Source organism: Brachyhypopomus gauderio, chromosome 17 (assembly GCF_052324685.1).
Source record: "Brachyhypopomus gauderio isolate BG-103 chromosome 17, BGAUD_0.2, whole genome shotgun sequence".
In the NCBI taxonomy this organism is placed as follows: Eukaryota; Metazoa; Chordata; class Actinopteri; order Gymnotiformes; family Hypopomidae; genus Brachyhypopomus; species Brachyhypopomus gauderio.
The window spans coordinates 8,033,527-8,052,044 of record NC_135227.1 but is presented as its reverse complement, the minus strand read 5'-3'; the positions used below and the strand labels follow the sequence as shown (position 1 = coordinate 8,052,044).

Below are 18,518 nucleotides of genomic sequence, written 5' to 3'. Positions count from 1 at the left end.
AGAGCGCAATAAAAGAAAATAAAAGGCAAGCTGTCAGATCACTTCAGCACCTATAAATCTCACCCGGGCTCCTCGGAGAGAAAGCCAGGATTCCACATCATAATTTACGAGGATACACTCGCTGATATGCTGAGCTTTCTGCACAAACAGATAACACCTTGAACTATCATGGAGGATATTACACAGAGACGTTTATAGGGTGGTGACAGAAAAATGTGCGCGCATTAAAGACATTAAAGGCCGCAGTTCGGTTCTAGAGACGTGTGTCCAGCGGTTCTGTGCACTGATAATCAACTTAAGCCACAGTAAGAGACGTAACGAGGCAGGCAAATCGAAGCCTGTCACCAGCAATCCCACCGGGTACTTTCCCTTTCGATAAAGCGCAGTAGCGTGTTGCGCGCCGGCGCGAGCGACGCGTCAGCTCTAAGGGGAGCCGACAACGCCGAGATAGTCACGGCACTCCTGACTGCTCACGTTACGCTTCGAGTATCACTCGGAGCCCACGAGCAGGCCGAGCACGACAGCTCCCATCCCCCAGAGGGCATCGCACTCAAACGGAAGGCAGCTGGGGTTTCATTCGCGTCCTCTCCGCCAGCCCACACCGTTCCCTCTTCCCCGGAGAGAAAGCACCCCAACGGTCCCCTCACCTGAGGTAACACAGCGACCTCAGGAGCTCTGTGGTGAGACCCAACACCCTCCACCCCCCCCCCCCCCCCAATGATTGTGGCAAATGAAGTAATGCGCTTTTAACAGTTTGAAGGTTTATTTATACAGAGTTTGTGCTCCTCAAAATATTTTAAGAATTGAAAGCTGACATTTTTGCTCTTGCTGCATTGTTATCATTATACAGTGGAAGGAAGCAGGTCATCCTTATACGAGGAGCAGCCCCCTCAGGTGTCCTGGCATGTCAGACACAGGCCAATAAATCCACATGCTGTCAGGACAACCAGTACAGCTTATTATACATCTCAGATATTTCAGATATTAGACTAACTGATATCTGAAAATGAATACAGGTGAGCGGATGGCTCTGCTAATGCTATGCACACTAGGGAGGGAGGCAGGGTTCTGAGGTGTATGCAAACATACTATCGGCACCCCCCGAATGAAAGAGTGGTGGGGGGTGGCGAACGAAAGTTGTTGACCGTGTTTTCTCCCTTCATATATACTGCTCAAAAAAAATAAAAGGAACACTAAAATAACATCCTAGATCTCAATTAATAAAAACCTTTGAAATCAGTTGAAAATCTCATTTCTACCTGTTGTCTGTTCCATTTGCACAAGAACAGTTGAAACTGATTCAGAATCAGTGTTGCTTCCTATCTGAACACGAAGTGTGGATGACTTGGAGTTACATTGTGTTGTTTAAGTGTTCCCTTTATTTTTTTGAGCAGTGTATTATTTCCTCAAAAAGGATTTTATTTTTTTTACTAGGATGCGTAAAAAAAAACGTACTTAAAAGCGTACTTAATACGCCAACAAGTCAATAACAAAAAAGAATTCCACCAGGGTACAATTACAATGTCTTAAAAGTAATTATCCATAAATGGATGGATTCAGGCATTTCATTATAAACAAATACACGTACGAAACAGCAGCACCCTATCAAAATGACGTATCTTTATTTTTGTCATTTATAATATTCATAAAATAATGGACCAAGTGAGTCTTGAAATTCAAGGCAGATCCCGCTGTATGGACCCCCTCCCCCAGGACGTTCTCGTGCCTGAGTGTCATGGCCAGCACCCCAGGCGAAATGAGGGTGGCTGTGTGCCCGTGCGGCAACTGGGCAGGAGAGCAGAGATGAGCTGCTCTGGGACTCCTCTGCTCCACTGTCTCAGTCAGCAGGCCAGGAAAGGCATGCTGCTCCTGCGGTAGGCACTCTGGAGAAGAGGAGGTGGAGGGAGCAGAAGAGGAGGTAGAGGGGGAGAGAGTGGAGGAAAAGAGGAGGTAGAGGGGGAGAGAGGAGAGGAAAAGCTGTGATGAATTAGCAGCGGAGCTCCAGAGAGGCATGGCCTTGTTTTCTGCTTTTGTAGACAACACTGGCTGGAATGTGTCTTTTCCCCTCCTTTTATGTTTAATCTAAGCATTTATGGTTGTGTGGGTTATAAGACTCCATTCTAGACTAAAAAACATGGAGATACAAAAAATAATACACTAAGAGAGGTTAACAAGTGGTTCATGAAATCAGTCTGTGGAAATTTGCAGTTTATTGAATTCTAATCTAAATCTCAATGAGAGACTGCATTACAATGTAACTAAATGACTCTGGAAGTCATTAAAATGATTCCAGTGCATCTTAACACACACACACGCAATTAAACTGAGAAACTGAAAAATAAAATGGAGATATGTTCATATGGAAAAAGGCAAGTATAAAGAAAACCACACCTTAAAAACACTGAAGGAAATTCTTGAACATTTAAATGCTTAACTCTCTTACTTTGCTCAAAAACCTCTCTCTGCAAAACACTTTCAGTTAGAGCTCCACGACCACTTGGTTTGACAGTAATAATACATGATCACAGCTACATAATTACATTAATTTAGGGGTGAGGTTCTGAATTACTAAATTGTGCCAGGGGGGTTAGATGGATGAATATCAGACCTTTACAAATAAACCCTCAGTGCAGCAAAGTCCTCGCATGCCCGGGGTCGAAGGAAAAGAACGAAAGAATGACGAACTTGTAATGATCAACATAAAAAAAAAAAAAAGATGCAATGTGTGAGGCTCTTTTGACAGGCTCTTGTGGTTGTACCATAGTACCACTAATTATTCTTTCTTGGCCACAGAGAGGAGGAAAAAGAAGTCCATGCCCCCCAATATTCCATAGTGGTGTATGCTGGTTAAAAACGAGAGTGCTCTCGGTTCCCAACATATGAACAAGCAGAAGGGAGGAGATAGCCGGCCGGATCAGAGTCCAAATCCTCACGGAGTGCTACATTGTTATATATGTCATTTAATTTCCTCGTCATAAAAGAAACTGAGAACTCAAACCAGATGTGTTCTTTTCTGAAAAGATCTCAATGCAATACAATTTGTTTTTGATGCGTGTTTCTTTCCCTCCGCTCTTATTATGGTTGTCCTCTCCCAGTTTGTCTGGCATTTTGAGAATAAATAGAAAATGGAGACCGGTCCCAGGCAGTGAGGAGTTTGATTTAGGAAAACAAGACGGCCGAGGCTCCTTAAACAAGATGCAGGCCCAGAAACCTGAACTGGCTGGTCCACTGGAAAACCAGGATGAGAAGGCAAGCAAGGGGGCTCAACACGGAGACTGAGAAAGAGAAACAGTGAAGGCTCTCAGTCCACAAGGCCAACCTGGAATTTATAAAACAGAAGATTCCTGGGTTTCAGTCCTCTAAGGTTGCTTCTTGATTTGCTTGCGACTTCTGTTTCTCAGTGTCATTATCTGTGAGTGAAATTATAGGATCAGCAAACTGCATAAGAGATTTCTAGTCAGGACAAACAGGGCTTAGGGAACATTTGAGCCAGCTCTCTGAAGCTAGTCCTGATTTGAGGAGCCCCACACCTGGATCTGTTACACATCCAGACTGGAGGGAAAATGTAGGCTTTTGTTTAGACGTTCCTTAGACATTTTCAAAAACTTGAAAAGTGATGAGGGAGTTAACACAGTTTGTATGAAAGTTTCATTTACAGTGTCTTGAAACTATTTAGCAATAGTAAAGAAAACAATACAGGCCAAATGAAATGGTTTAGCATCAGGGCCAGTGTTGCGAATAACGCCGTTAAAAATAACGGCGTTAGGTAACGTCGTCATTTTGTCAGTAACGGGATAATATAATTAGTTACTTTTCCTGTCGTTACAACGCCGTTTACGTTACTGGTCATTAAAAGCGGTGCGTTACTACATATTGATATACTAATGCGAGCGGACCGCTGCCCAGGCTAGTGAGGAGTAACAGATCCCGATAAGTCACAGTTCTCGGTGTAACTCCTGTTTAACTTAACAAGTCATTAACAAACAGAGTAATTCAGTTACTAACTCAATTACTTTTTTGAACAAGTAGTGAGTAACTATAACTAATTACTTTTTTAAAGTAACGTTCCCAACACTGATCAGGGCTAACGTTCAGCAGGTATACAGCTGGGAGAAGCCCACTGCTTCAAGTTTCTTTTACCAGGACCTCACTCACTTTACACACCACAATGAACTACTTCCCGGTTTTTCAACATTTACAAATACAGATTATGCAGAATCGTTTCAAAAATATGTCTGGTCAATGGTAATGTTTCTAAAGTAAATGTACACCTCCCGGAGAAAGTTGACAGACAGCAGCTCTTTGAGGAACCCAGAGAGCATACAAGAAGGACATTTGTCCTGATATATGAACTTAATGTAGGCATCCAGCAGGAAGTAATTGAGATATATATCAGGGAAGAGTTCCTTCCTGAATAGAATATATTTTAAATCAGACTCACATAATACTCCCCTCACCATCCCTTCTGCAGCTCCTCCCTCAACTAATTATTTATACTGTGTAAAAAAAACAAAACAAAACAAAAGGAAGAGGAGCTCCGCACGTTCCAGCGCTTAGCGGACCGCACCAAAGACGAAGAACTCAAACAAATCTGCTGTGAGGACGGGAGTGCAGCAGCAGTGTGCGACGGCGCAAGGGCCCGGGCTCACGTGCACATCCGGCTCACGGTTCCGATGTGCTTGGACTATGGGGTGAAAAAATAAACAGCGAAAAGTGGTTTCTGAGAGCTGTGAAAAAGAATAGATTTAAGAAAGGTCAGAAGCCCAGACTTGCATAGCAAAATGTAAATTTAATGTGGTGAAAGAAGATCAGAATGGCAAACATCATTAAGGCAGGGAGAGTGCCCTACTCAGCTAGCGTGTTGGTCTTCTGTCCCTAAATTGCATTAACAGCAGCATCAAAAGTGTAAATGCTAGACAAAGCTGCACACAAGCTCAAAGTGAGGCTCTGATCGATGATAAATGCTACATTCATACTTTAAAGTCCCTCTGCAAACCTCGCTTGGCTATGCCTCCTCTCTGCCATTCATAAATCTCCACACTGCAGTTAAACAGTGCTAAGTAAGGCCTTCTCTTCCCCTTATGGAAACACTCCGTGGAGGTCCTCAGGTTGGGGCCAGCCGGCCTCACACACACGCCCCACTCGTCCAGGCCCCCGGCCTTGGCAGTGGGTGGCAGGCCACTGCCGCCATCCACAGCTATGCCGGGGCAAATTGTGCTGATGGGGTCCAAGAAAAACTTGCACAAGGGGAGGAGAAAAAAAAAAAAAAAAAACTCCCCCATCTCAGCAAAGAAAGTCCATGTGAGTGGGGGGAGCGGCCGGACGGATGAAATAGCACTCTGCTGACGGAACAAGAGGGAAGAGGCGGTGTGGTGACCAGACGCCACACTGTAAAAGTGGATTCCAGTAGCCCAGGCATTGACCCACTCTGACTTTACTGCCTGTACATGTTAGCAGCTCTGCAGAAATCCAGAGTGTACATATCAGGACCACGAGGATGGGTGGATTCACAAGGACGGAGGGGGGTCTGGAGGCCGTTGCTCCTATACCCGCACAGGCCTGTAAAGTCAAAGGCTCATGACCGCACGAGCCTACACCTGCACGGGGTTACAATTGCACATGCACGCATCCAAACTGATAGCTTCTAGAAACATGGTCACCACATGCTGGTGGTTATTTGCACAAGCTGTTGTATTAGAATTCATTTGCACGTTCTGAATTAATTGGATTGTGGAAAACTTTCAGGAAAGCACAAAAGAATGTACATATGGTTGAAGGGGCACACAGACACATTTTAAAGATTAAAGTTCCTGTTGAACTACCCCCAGCACTAGAGGGTTGTTGGCTTGTTGCAGGTCATGTTACTGTATGCCATTATTTGCCTTCAAAACAGCTTTGTTGCTAAGCAACAATGCCAAGACGCGTTCTGAATTTTTTCGGTTATTTGCTTATTTATTTAAGTCCGATTTTTCACAGCAGTGGTACTAGGAATAATTGGGGTGGGGTATTTCAATGACTGGATTTGGACGTGTGCTGAGTAGTTTTCTACAATGGTGAATAATTTGTGCAAACACTCTGTTCAAAATGCCTTATATCTTAAAGCTTTGAAGTTTCAATATTCTTAAGATGGGCTAGTGTTGCTGACAAACCTTGACAGCATCATGACTGCGAGTACATACGGAGCTTAAATGCTTAATTTGTATCTTATGTTTCATATGTAAGCAGAGCATATATGTGATGGAGTCCTACGTAGGAGGTGTGGGAGAACATCTGAGCTGTATTCACCATCCACACTGTGCTATACGCATCTTGCTGGCATTAGTGTAACTGATATGACATACTGATACAAGTGCGATTTACTCTTCCGGTGCTGTATTGCATTACATTTCTGACTTGTTAGATTTGTTACCGGAACTTTCTAAGTGCAAGGACAATGATCATCTGGTTTGGATGAGTGACATGTTCAGTGTTCTATAATATTGCATTAAGCTTCTATGCAGCTCTTAGATAGAATCATCTTTCACAGAATCTCAAAACTACGCCAACTTCAAATCGAGACTGAATGCCTGTTCAATCTATCCTGTCTATTCAATCTAGTCTTCAATTCGGCTTATGGCAGTCTTCAGCTCTAAGGTGTAGTTGTAGTTGTTTTCGATTTTAAGGACTATATACATTTGATATAGTTTTTTTTTCTTTTAGATTTTGTTCCAAAGTTTTCATTGTTGACAGTGCCCCCATATACTGAATAATGTTAAATGTGAGTGTGAGAGAGTTAGAAGCCAGGTCCACACGAGGTGATTCACATCTAAAAATATTAATCAGTTTGGTTAATCTCTGGAGTCATCAATTAATTACTGCAATCAAGCTCATGAGAAAGATCAGTCAACAGCCAGATCAGAAGATATTAAAATGTGTTGGAGAAGTGGGTTAAAGTAATATCAGAGAACTCTTGATGTTTGACCATTTTACGTGAAGCAGGTGGGCCCGCAGGAAAAAGAGTGTAGTTGAAAGAGAGGCGTTCTGGAGCTGTGGGGGCCGTTTGACGAGTAAGGACGCCGTGTGCACTGCTGACTCCAGGCTGCTGCAGGGGCAGGACGCAGACGTGTGTGACAGACGACCCCCCAGTGAAGACGCAGAACACGGCCGCGTGTGACAGATGCAGACTAGATCTTTGATCAGACGTGTCATGTCCTCGCACTGACTGCTGGGGCCCCCCCAGAACCCCAGAGACAGGATGTTTCTTCTACACCAAGAAACGACACTCCAATTATCAGCCTTGTACCAGAGGGGTAAGCACACATGCGACAGATTAGCTGCAGTATCACTTCACTGTCTTCCTCTTTCTATGCCCAACGAAAGCAAGGGCCATCAGGCATTGTTTATCTCACATCATAAAGAATTCAGCATGTACAGACATTGTTGAGACTGTCTGTGTGCGACCATTCTGTGAAAGCGCTGCGTTACACGTCGTCACTATTTAACTGTTCCCGAATGGAGGGAACAGGCGGCTAGGACGCACAGAAACCTTGTTAACAGCCATAAACAAAACATAAAGTCCTTAATGTGCGCCATAAAACAGAACAGCTCCCATAATTCAGCCTGGGCACCTCCTATGGCTCGGCTTTTGTCCTTTTTGTAAAGAGTGGAGGCCAAGACACACATCAGACATAAAGGGTTAGGAACACGCTTTTACCGCCGAGTGCAAAAAGAACATAAATACTAGCAAAGGAAAACAAAGAACTGTCAGAAACGGTGCCTGGCTCCCAACACAAGGGAGAACATGCAGAGCTTGGAAATGCAAAAGTGACGAGGCTAATGGCAAAGAACGAGATAGTGAAAAATGTCATGATCAAGCAATTCTCAGGCCCTAATGAGATGTTGCTGTAAGCGACATGGTTGCTCATGCATATTCACAAGTGTCACCCGTCATGGTGGGGGGCTGTTCATCTGAGTGTGTGTGTTGGCTTCACGGGACTGAAGAAAGGGCAAAGGCAAGCATATGAGAGAGAGAGAGAGAGAGAGAGAAACAGGCAGAGACATTGTCTCTGCCTGCGTGGAGACTGCTGAATTGGATCAAAGCTGCACCCCACACGGCCCTCACCGGGGACTTCCCCACTCACAGGCTACCAGTCAACACGTGTCAGTGAGGGGGGATGCAAGGGCGAGGGAGGGTGCAAGGGTGAGAGGGAGGGTGCAAGGGGATGAGGGAGGGTGTAAGGGGATGAGGGAGGGTGTAAGGGGATGAGGGAGGGTGTAAGGGGATGAGGGAGGGTGTGAGGGCGAGGGAGGGTGTGAGGGCGAGGGAGGGTGTGAGGGGATGAGGGAGGGTGTAAGGGGATGAGGGAGGGTGTGAGGGCGAGGGAGGGTGTGAGGGCGAGGGAGGGTGTGAGGGGGAGGGAGGGTGTGAGGGGATGAGGGAGGGTGTGAGGGCGAGGGAGGGTGTGAGGGCGAGGGAGGGTGTGAGGGGGCGAGGGAGGGTGTGAGGGGGCGAGGGAGGGTGTGAGGGGGCGAGGGAGGGTGTGAGGGGGCGAGGGAGGGTGTGAGGGGGCGAGGGAGGGTGTGAGGGGGCGAGGGAGGGTGTGAGGGGGCGAGGGAGGGTGTGAGGGCGAGGGAGGGTGTGAGGGCGAGGGAGGGTGTGAGGGCGAGGGAGGGTGTGAGGGCGAGGGAGGGTGTAAGGGGATGAGGGAGGGTGTGAGGGCGAGGGAGGGTGTAAGGGGATGAGGGAGGGTGTGAGGGGGGGGGGGGTGTGGCGAACGTAACACTCGTGACGGAGTGTTTTTTTCAATAGCACTGAAATAAATGCTCCGGTTTAAAATTAATTCTCCCGTCAAAATTAAGAAATATTTTTAACAATTTATTCTGGGTCCGGATGGGATGGCATTTGGGTCCGTATCCAGTTAATCAGGAATGAGATTGGGTCCGGACAGGACTGCGTTTGGGTCCGTATCCAGTTAATCAGGAATGAGATTGGGTCCGGATCCGGACCGCGCTCCGCCTGTTGGTGACCTCTGGTGTAAGGGGATGAGGGAAGGTGTGAGGGGGCGAGGGAGGGTGTGAGGGGGCGAGGGAGGGTGTGAGGGGATGAGGGAGGGTGTGAGGGGATGAGGGAGGGTGTAAGGGGATGAGGGAGGGTGTGAGGGGATGAGGGATGATGTGAGGGCGAGGGAGGGTGTGAGGGCGAGGGAGGGTGTGAGGGCGAGGGAGGGTATAAGGGGATGAGGGAGGGTGTGAGGGCGAGGGAGGGTATAAGGGGATGAGGGAGAGTATAAGGCGATGAGGGAGGGTGTGAGGGTGAGTGTGAGGGTATGATGGAGGGTATAAGGGGATGAGGGAGGATGTGAGGGCGAGGGAGGGTGTGAGGGCAAGGGAGGGTGTGAGGGCGAGGGAGGGTGTGAGGGCGAGGGAGGGTATAAGGGGATGAGGGAGGGTGTGAGGGCGAGGGAGGGTATAAGGGGGCGAGGGAGGGTATAAGGGGATGATGTAGGGTATAAGGGGATGAGGGAGGGTGTGAGGGCGAGGGAGGGTGTGAGGGCGAGGGAGGGTGTGAGGGCGAGGGAGGGTGTGAGGGCGAGGGAGGGTGTGAGGGCGAGGGAGGATGTGAGGGCGAGGGAGGATGTGAGGGCGAGGGAGGGTATAAGGGGATGATGGAGGGTATAAGGGGATAAGGGAGGGTGTGAGGGCGAGGGAGGGTGTGAGGGCGAGGGAGGGTATAAGGGGATGAGGGAGGGTATAAGGGGATGAGGGAGGGTATAAGGGGATGAGGGAGGGTATAAGGGGATGATGGAGGGTATAAGGGGATGATGGAGGTGATGAGGGAGGGTGTGAGGGGATGAGGGAGGGTGTGAGGGGATGAGGGAGGGTGTGAGGGGATGAGGGAGGGTATAAGGGGATGAGGGAGGCTATAAGGGGATGAGGGAGGCTATAAGGGGATGAGGGAGGGTATAAGGGGATGAGGGAGGGTGTGAGGGTATAATGACACTCCTGCTGGCTCTGCAGACATCTTCAGTTTCACAAGAGAATATCGTAGAGAAAATATGGGCAAGAAGACTTGGGTTCAAACGTGATGGACTTCAAGAAGCGCTGAATGCTCTCCTCTGCTCCAGCGTCTGTGCATTCACTGGGCTGCACAAGTGCACCAGTCATCAGACACTCACAAAACAGGTGGTAAAAGCACTCTGTGGTTTTCAAAAATGCATCGCGGGTTTCCCTCCCCATCACATCTGAGACACCTGCATTCTGTAAGGGTGCTACTCAAGCGATCGGCTGAATATGAGCATTGCTGTGGTGAAATTAGATACACAGTATAGATAGTGCAGTATTGCACCACTGCTTCTGGGATGGGCCTGAATATCTCCATTGTAAAACGTCTTTTTAAAACTGAGCACTTGGCCAAAGGCGGTAGCTACAGCCTCTGTGGAACTGACCCAGAGGCAGGGAGTGCGGCCCGGGAAGAGCCCCGTGATTTACAGCAAAGCCGCACCTCCGAGATTTCTGGGCAAAGGATTAGAGTTGTTATTTTGCAGTAGAGCCCTGACATTTCTTCATTTTATTTTTTGGGTGGGGGTGGGGTAGGGGGAACCCAGCCAGGTCCACCGGGCTCCAGCAGGGAAGAGCATCCCCAGAACCCGGGATTAATGGACCGTACTGTACACCACCTCGCTGTGAAGTGGGATCCGAGGGTCAGCGTGCGGAAAAAACCCACCGTAAATCAGGGGCATCTCCCGGGCTGTGGCGAGCAGACAGCACACTCCACTCACGACGCCTAAAGATGAGACCTCATTCCCAAATAATAGCCAGTCTGTTTACCGCACCAGGAGATGAATGACATGGCACAGAAATAAACACTTCCAGACGCAGCACGACAGGAATCGTGCTAAAAAAAAAAAGAAAGAAAAAGAGCAGTTCCATAAATCCACAGAAATAGCAGACTTCTTTAGGGGAAAAAACGTTTAACTTCGACCTTTCAATGGTATAGTATTTTCATATCAATGTTTCAGCAAATATGAAAGGTTGGCTACCACTGCTAAGTTTTTTGGCACACAATAAAACACAAACATGTCGTGTGGAACGGCCCACAGAGCAGAGTGGCTGCCTACTACTGTTCTCCTGTATTTCTAATAAACTTATTTCAACAATAAATATTATCCTTTTACATCAGTGGCTCCAACACTTAATGTTGTATTCTGGCATTGGGGGGTTTGGACACCATTTACTGCAGATAAAACACAGCTTGGCTAGATCACTACAGAATGTCTTTTCCTTTCCAAATGACTTATTATGTACAGTATGATTCTGCTAGTCCAGCCATTCACTTCACGTCCAAAAGGCAATTTCATGGTTTAATAACAAGGTATTCAAACCGCACAGAAGAATGTCTCCACTTGTAAATGTGCAATTGTTAAGAAAAGGTTTTGAATGGCCTCAGAGACACCTAGTGTCGGCACCAGTGTTTAGTGCCAGTGTTGAGGATGGAAGTGAAACGCAGAGGCATAAAACTGGGTCAATTGTGCGTTCAGCGGACTGTTTGTGGGGCGCTGTGAAGGGCACAGCGCTACAAGCGGAGGTCAGCAGCGCAGCACGAGTTGTCTTTCCACACACAAAGAGCTGGAGACGGCGGGCCGATAAACATGCGTGGAGTTCATCACTCCTGCGCCTGCTCTCTTAGGTATGGAGGGCTGAGTAAAGTAAGACTGGGGAAAACCACAAACAAGGTACAAAACACTGCAGCCACGGACGCCGGAACTCCGCCCACATAGGACCAACAGCTCCGCCACGTTTGAAGATGCACCATATCTTCAGAGTCCCGGCTGTGACCACGTTTATCCAACGCCCCATCATGTACCCCGCCACGGTTTAGACTTTCAGCTCCTCTGAAACTTCCTTTTTAATAACCTTGAGCTTTGTGCCTCAGTTTGAGCTGATTGCTCAAACAACACATTCAAATGAAAACTTCATTTAAAGTGATTCACTGTAATCAGTAACTTAAGTGTAACTCCAACTTTAACAACACACAATGTTTTTTTGGCATACGTTTGGTAAAAGAGGTTTATACAAAGAGGTTTATAGATGCACCATGAACAAGCAGACAAGCAATCAATCCTGGATGATGAAAGCGATTCTCAAACCAACCTTGATGCTGCTGGCTCCACTGACACAGAAGGACGGCCCTCGGGGGCTCTCATTCAGCTCCTGCCTATTTTTGAGAATAATCAAGCTAGCCTTGATTTCCTTAGCTCTTAGATTAGCTCCTTAATTCAATTCTGAAGTTAATTACCTCGCAGCATCTTGACTATGGTAATGCAAGACAGATAAAGCCTATGAGCATATCCAATCGTATGGGCGGACAACTATGTTCAATTATACATTACCGATGACAAAACAGGATTTAAAACTTTTAATGAACTATTTCTAGATTTCAGTTTTTTTTGTACACCTCAATAACCCTAGAAAATTCACACACATTATCAGCTAATGTCTCTTGATTGCAGCATAGATCATAATTATGAACAGCTAAATGAGACGATGCCTCAGGTGTCAGGAGGCCAACACAGCTACAGCTTACACTGACACACAAGAGCGCCATTCTGTACCAAAGCACTGAGCATGTGGTAAAGGCCCGAAAATTACTTATTGGTGCAATTAATCATGGGCTTAAACTGGCCCCAGCTGCAATAAAACAAAACCAATTACAAGACAACTCCACCTCCAACACACACACACACACACACACACACACACACACACACACACACACACACACACACACACACACACACCTATTTTCTTGCCACTGCTGATGAGGGACTGTGAGCAGCTCATCAGACTCAGAGATCAGCAGCACTAGAGGAACATGTGGAACTCTTCACTCATCATCATAGGGTGGAAAACCCATAGAGCACCTGCTTTATCCACCACACAGTACAGGGCAAACTAATGCACTTCCTAGTTTCTTTCAACTAAACACGCCCGGCCATGTTTGCAGTTACGCAAGTCATGGACATGAGCTAAGATTCAATACACCACATTGTAATCTAGCATTTCTGTTCATTACACTTTTAAATTTAACACCCCATATATATAACAACAGGGTCCTTATTATTCAATTATACTTACACCAGTGTTTAGAGCTAAAGTCCCTATAAAAGAGCAACTTGACAGCTGAGACTACCAGGTTGGGGCAGTGGTGACAGCTACCAGGTGTGTGTGTGTGTGTGTGTGTGTGTGGGGGGGGGGGGGGGGGGGGGGGGGGGTGTAGCAGTTCTGGTTGTTGGGGTAGTACTCTCAGCTACAGGGGGTGGAGGCATGGTGGTTGGGGCAGTAATGACAGCTGCCATCAACTTAAAACCACAATATGCTGTTGAGAGCACAGATAAAAGCCAGCCGTGAAAGACATTCACTGTGATTGCTGCAAATACAAAACAATTACAAAACAACAATCTTTAGCGATCTTAGTGCCCTCCATCTACAGGAAACAGGACTCCTGCAATCCTGCACTCTCCCAACAAGGGTCTTGACACTGAAATTATACATGAGCTACTATAGCCAGTGGCTCATATATAAGAAGTTTGTATGAGTTTGTTGAGCAGCTGTAGATCATCGAGGTCTCTCTCCCCTCCATCACGACCATCTACACCACAAGCTGCATCCATAAAGCTACCAGCACGGGGGACGATCCCACACACACCTCACAGAACTCACAGGACCCCGCTGTCTGGGAAAAGGCACAGAAGCATTTAGACTTCATGGCCAGACTGTGCAACAATTCTTCCCCCAAGCCACCAGATTCCTCAACGCACAGAGTGTGACCTGACACACACGTGGCACACGCACACACACACACACACTTATTACTCCACTTTTTCTATACATCTCATAAGAAATTAGTATTTAACAAATTCCATTTAGCAATATTCTTATATTGTTGCATTGGCTAACTCCATGACTGGTGCTCTCACATATGCTGTACATGTACTTGAATGTTACATTTTGGACACAAGCACTCCGCCCACTCAGTGTCATGTACATGTTTCTGTGATATTATGCTCCTGTATTTTGTACGTATTGTTGTTTGCACTCCAGGCTCCTGGACAAACACTACTGTGTTTCCCTGTACACTTGTAAAGGCTCCTATGAGCTGTGCTTATTCTACTCAGTACGCCATTAAAACCTCTGGAAGTGTTCTGTGATAGTGAAGAGAGAAATCTGCTCATAAACTTTCTTTTGCAACGAAAAGGAAAAATGACATCAAGTAAATGGCTGCAGTAAAAAAAACAAAACAAACAAAAAATGGTTTACCAGACACTAATTGAATTACATCATAGGGAAAAGTACCTCTCACCATCAAAACCAATTTAGCTGTTAACAAGGATTTACAAAGTACCATGAGGGGAACAAATGCACTTGATGCAGGATGTATTCTGTATTAATACTGCCCACATCTCTAGATATTACTGACTTTGAAAGAGTCAAGTTGTATGAGCTGATAGTAAATTGCTCATTACCTGTGAATTACACACTGACCACAACAGCAAACACTGGCTGGTCGTCTGAGACCTCTGCCCAGCCTCAGCAAGCAGTGTTTTCATGCTCAAGCACTTACGACACCCACACCACTCTGCACGATGGGAGATTATAACTCTCCTACGGCAAGAGGGCAGGGCCATATACATATGCAAGCAAAATAAGCATGCATTTCTCAGCTATAAACAGAACTCACAGCAAACAAAACAAAATTAAACATGCTTTGTATTTCCAGAAAGGATAGACATTACGCTTATTTAATTCTGCAGTAGAATTATGCAACTTTTACGAGGAAAATTACACTAACCACAAATTGCGCTCAACAATTCCAATACTTCAGAATTTAACCACTTTAAAATGGGGCTGTGCTGCGATTATAAATATAACTCCTTTACGGCTCTGTTATTACGCACGGAGAAGGGGGAGAGTGGGCCAATCTTGCGGCTGTAGCGCCTGATGGCCTCTCTGATGTGGGCGGGCTGGATGGCACTGCTCTGAGTCTCCATGCTACAGGCTGCTGCACTCTGTTTTGGGGAGGGAGGGAGGGAGAGAGAGGGAGAGAGAGAGGGAGAGAGAGAGAGACAATATTATTACTAAATCAAAAACACAGTGGGAGACAGGCCGTTTTACGCACAAACACAGCCAGGGGAGGTTGTCCAGACGTGACACACACATAATACATTTTTTAGGACGGTCTGAGTCAGGATTGGGTAATGAGAATGCCAAGCCCATACCTCCACAGACATATAAATGCTATGTGTCACTTTATGCTTTATGTACTTTCAGTACAGGAGTTAATCTGATATATAGAGGTCTGACAGTGAATGTTAGTGAACTGTTATTTGCTGTATGTGATCAGCTGTAATTGGACTGGGTTCTGTTTGGCATCAGACATGAAGAAATTATTTGACTTTGGGGGGTTGGGAGGAAGAGCGGCTTCCCTATTTTGATCTTCGTAATAAATCGTCTGCGGTAGAATCGACATGGCAGGACATATAAGAAAGAGTACACATTTCCTACCAAGGTTTCCACTCTAGATGCCGAGACTGGAATCACTATGGAGATGACCAATGAACTTCCCTCATGACTTTAGGATGGGACGTATACATATTATATATACATTATATATATATATTTTATATACATTTCCCATCTCAAGTCAGTTTGCTCATTACCACATGTATTACAGAACAAATACTACCATCATCTATGCATCGGTACCTTTCACACACGCGCGCACACACACACACACACACACACACACACACACACACACACACACACACACACACACACACACACACACACACACACACACACACAGAAAGGCAAAACTGATTTTGAAGCCCCTCTATGTTCCTCCTCAAACCCTTTACCGCCTTTTCGTACCTAGACTACACAAAATGATAGTGTATGACAAATATTGATAATGAAAGAATGTTTTACTCCAAATCAAAAACAGTCACCCTTATGAAAAAATGTGAGAAAAACATGTGAAATTATTTTTTCAAGAATCCTCCCTGTTTTCTCCAACCACAACACATTCGTTAGAAGGAAGAAAAAAAGTTTGCAAAGATTTTAAAATCATTGCATTGGTGTATGAATCCTAATAGTGACATTATTACTGTAGAATGTCCAATAATTTGACAGCCACCAAGAACACAAAAGCGGTTCAACAGTTTTACTAAAACAGGTTAATAATAGTCACACTCACACTTAAAGTAAAGTCTTTGAATGTAAGCAGTTGACTGTAACCCAGGTATGAAATATTGAACCTTGTCTTTATTATGGCAAGTATACGATTTCAGTAGGTTGCCCCCACGTGCTTGAAAAGTGAACTCTGGATTTACATCATCCATAGGCAAATGAATCAGATCTGGGCTACTTTCATTATAAGAAAATAAATTATGCAATGAAGGTTATAAAAGCAACCCTCATTCTCCAAAAAGAAGGAAAACAAACCAATAAACATACAGATAAATAAAGACTAACACCTAACCCTTATCCTAGCTGAGAAGCATGACGGGGGATGTGCCGGATGTAAAGCTTGGCCTCCTCAGCGCTAAACAGCCTGCAATCACTGAGGAGAAAACCAGATTCCAACCTCTATCGAGAGATTTAAACTGAAACGTCTGACTTCTTAAACTCAAGTTCAGGTCATGCAACATGACAATGATCCAAAGCATAGAACTAAATCAACAACAGTATGGCTCTAACAGAAGAAGGGCTGTATTGTACGAAGTCCGAGCTCCGACCTCAGTCCTATTGTAATGATGTGGTGTGATTTGAAGCAGGCCGTTTGAGCAAGACATCCTAAAACCACACATGAACAAAAACAGTCCTGTATGGAGGACGGGGCCAAACCCCCTGCACAAGACTGAGCAGCAGCTACACTGGGGGCTTGGTTGAAGTTACTGCCAGCAAAGAGGTTCCACTAGTTACAACATACAATAAAAGGTTCACTTTGTCCATCAATGACCTTGACTGTTCAAACCATGTGTTCAATATGATATGGCAAAATAGAATCCCATGTGTATTTATTTCTTAAAATAAAATGTGCATTGTTACATGTTTATGAATCATTGTGATGTCACATTTGAGGAACCATTCATGCAGAGATGCTAATAACTCCATTGCATTCACCAGCAGTTTTCCACACTGGTACCTTCTTCCTCTTGCGTTGTTTGGCTTTGCTGCTGGCGTCTTGTGGGAGCCCACCGTTGCCCTGGGCAACAGAGTGCAGCTTGCCTTGGTGGCCTGGCCCCACCGGGGCGCTGGGCGTGGATGGAGGCGTGTTCTCCGGAGACTCCGCCTCCCTTTTAGTAGATGCAGCCTGCGGATAAATCAGAAGAAAACTGCATAATCATCCCACCTCACGTAGGCTACAATATGCACTAATTATCTGAAAACTCCAAAAGTTAAAGTACAAATCTTAATTATATCTGGTGATGTGGAGTGTCTATCTAAAGGGTAATTTATACTAAAATTTTCAGTGTCTAATCACATTGAAAACCAACCTTTACAGTGGGTGAAAATAAAATGGCAGGCTAAGAATAATTTGCACGTGTACTGAGCAGCAAGGCTGTGTATTGTTTAACAGCGTGTAGTTTCTAGCTGGTCAGTCGGAGGGAGCTGAACAGACCATGACTGCCCTTCTGTGGCGTCTCCTCTAGCCTATCCCTTCACACGGGACCCTCAAGGTTTGGGTGGGAAAAAACAACAGCGGTAATGAAAGCCAGGCTGACACTGCCTGTGTACTTCCAACCCCAGAGTGGCCTTGGCTGAATCCGAACACATGAGAAAGGGAAAGAGCGATAGTGAGAGAGAGAGAGAGAGAGAGAGAGAGAGAGAGAGAGAAAGGGGGGGGGGGGGGGGTTGTGGTTGCAGTGACAGAAAAGCCCCTCTGTGGAAGAGATCCCACAGTACAAAACCACCTTGCACAAACTTGGCAGCCCTGCTTGGCTGAAGGTCGAGTCCTAGCAGCCGGGACAGAGACGGCGCGCTGTTGACAACAAACAGGGTCACTGATGCTCAGTGATGCCTAACTACAGATTCACAGTAAATCTTCCAAACGTAATCCGGAGCTCACTAAGGACAAGCAGCAGCATCTCCTGGATTCCATCAAACAGAAAAAAAAATCTAAAACAAAAGCACGCTCACTTTAAATGACAAGAGTGTGTCCGCATGCGATAAAACCTTAGACTGCGTCTATAAATGGGCACACAGTAAGGATCTTTTCAATAGTTTCATTATTGCATGAAAACCTTTGAACAGGTCGAGCTGGTTTTGCTCTGGTTGCACAGGGACTCCAGATACAAGCGTTCACTGGCTGGAACTGACTGGTGTCTTGCTCACCTCAGCACTTGAACTTTGGTACTGGAAGAATGTGGCCGATATGGCTTGGAGAAAAGGTTCGCCTGCTTTGGGGCTCATGTCCTGCTTCACCAGCAGGGCTAGGTCAACAATCTGAAACAAATCAGCAATATCATTTATCAATT

General features: G+C 45.9%; 1 protein-coding gene and 1 long non-coding RNA gene across 6 annotated transcripts in view; one reads left to right on the top strand and one right to left on the bottom strand.

The window, feature by feature from the left end:
• LOC143481277 (uncharacterized) lies at nucleotides 1-1,094 on the top strand. The gene is made up of 2 exons (XR_013121994.1): nucleotides 1-680; nucleotides 851-1,094. It is a non-coding gene; the product is annotated as an uncharacterized LOC143481277 (long non-coding RNA).
• A 504-nt stretch (nucleotides 1,095-1,598) lies between these two features.
• Nucleotides 1,599-18,518, bottom strand: part of supt3h (SPT3 homolog, SAGA and STAGA complex component) — a 68,905-nt gene continuing 51,985 nt past the window's right edge. For all 5 annotated transcript variants that reach the window (XM_076979249.1, XM_076979252.1, XM_076979251.1 and 2 more), the window contains 4 exons: nucleotides 18,376-18,486; nucleotides 17,186-17,353; nucleotides 14,934-15,044; nucleotides 1,599-1,883 (listed from right to left, as the gene is read on the bottom strand). In XM_076979249.1, coding sequence (XP_076835364.1) covers nucleotides 1,842-1,883; nucleotides 14,934-15,044; nucleotides 17,186-17,353; nucleotides 18,376-18,486 — 432 coding nt within the window. In that variant the 3' untranslated portion in view covers nucleotides 1,599-1,841. The remainder of the gene's footprint in view (nucleotides 1,884-14,933; nucleotides 15,045-17,185; nucleotides 17,354-18,375; nucleotides 18,487-18,518) is intronic.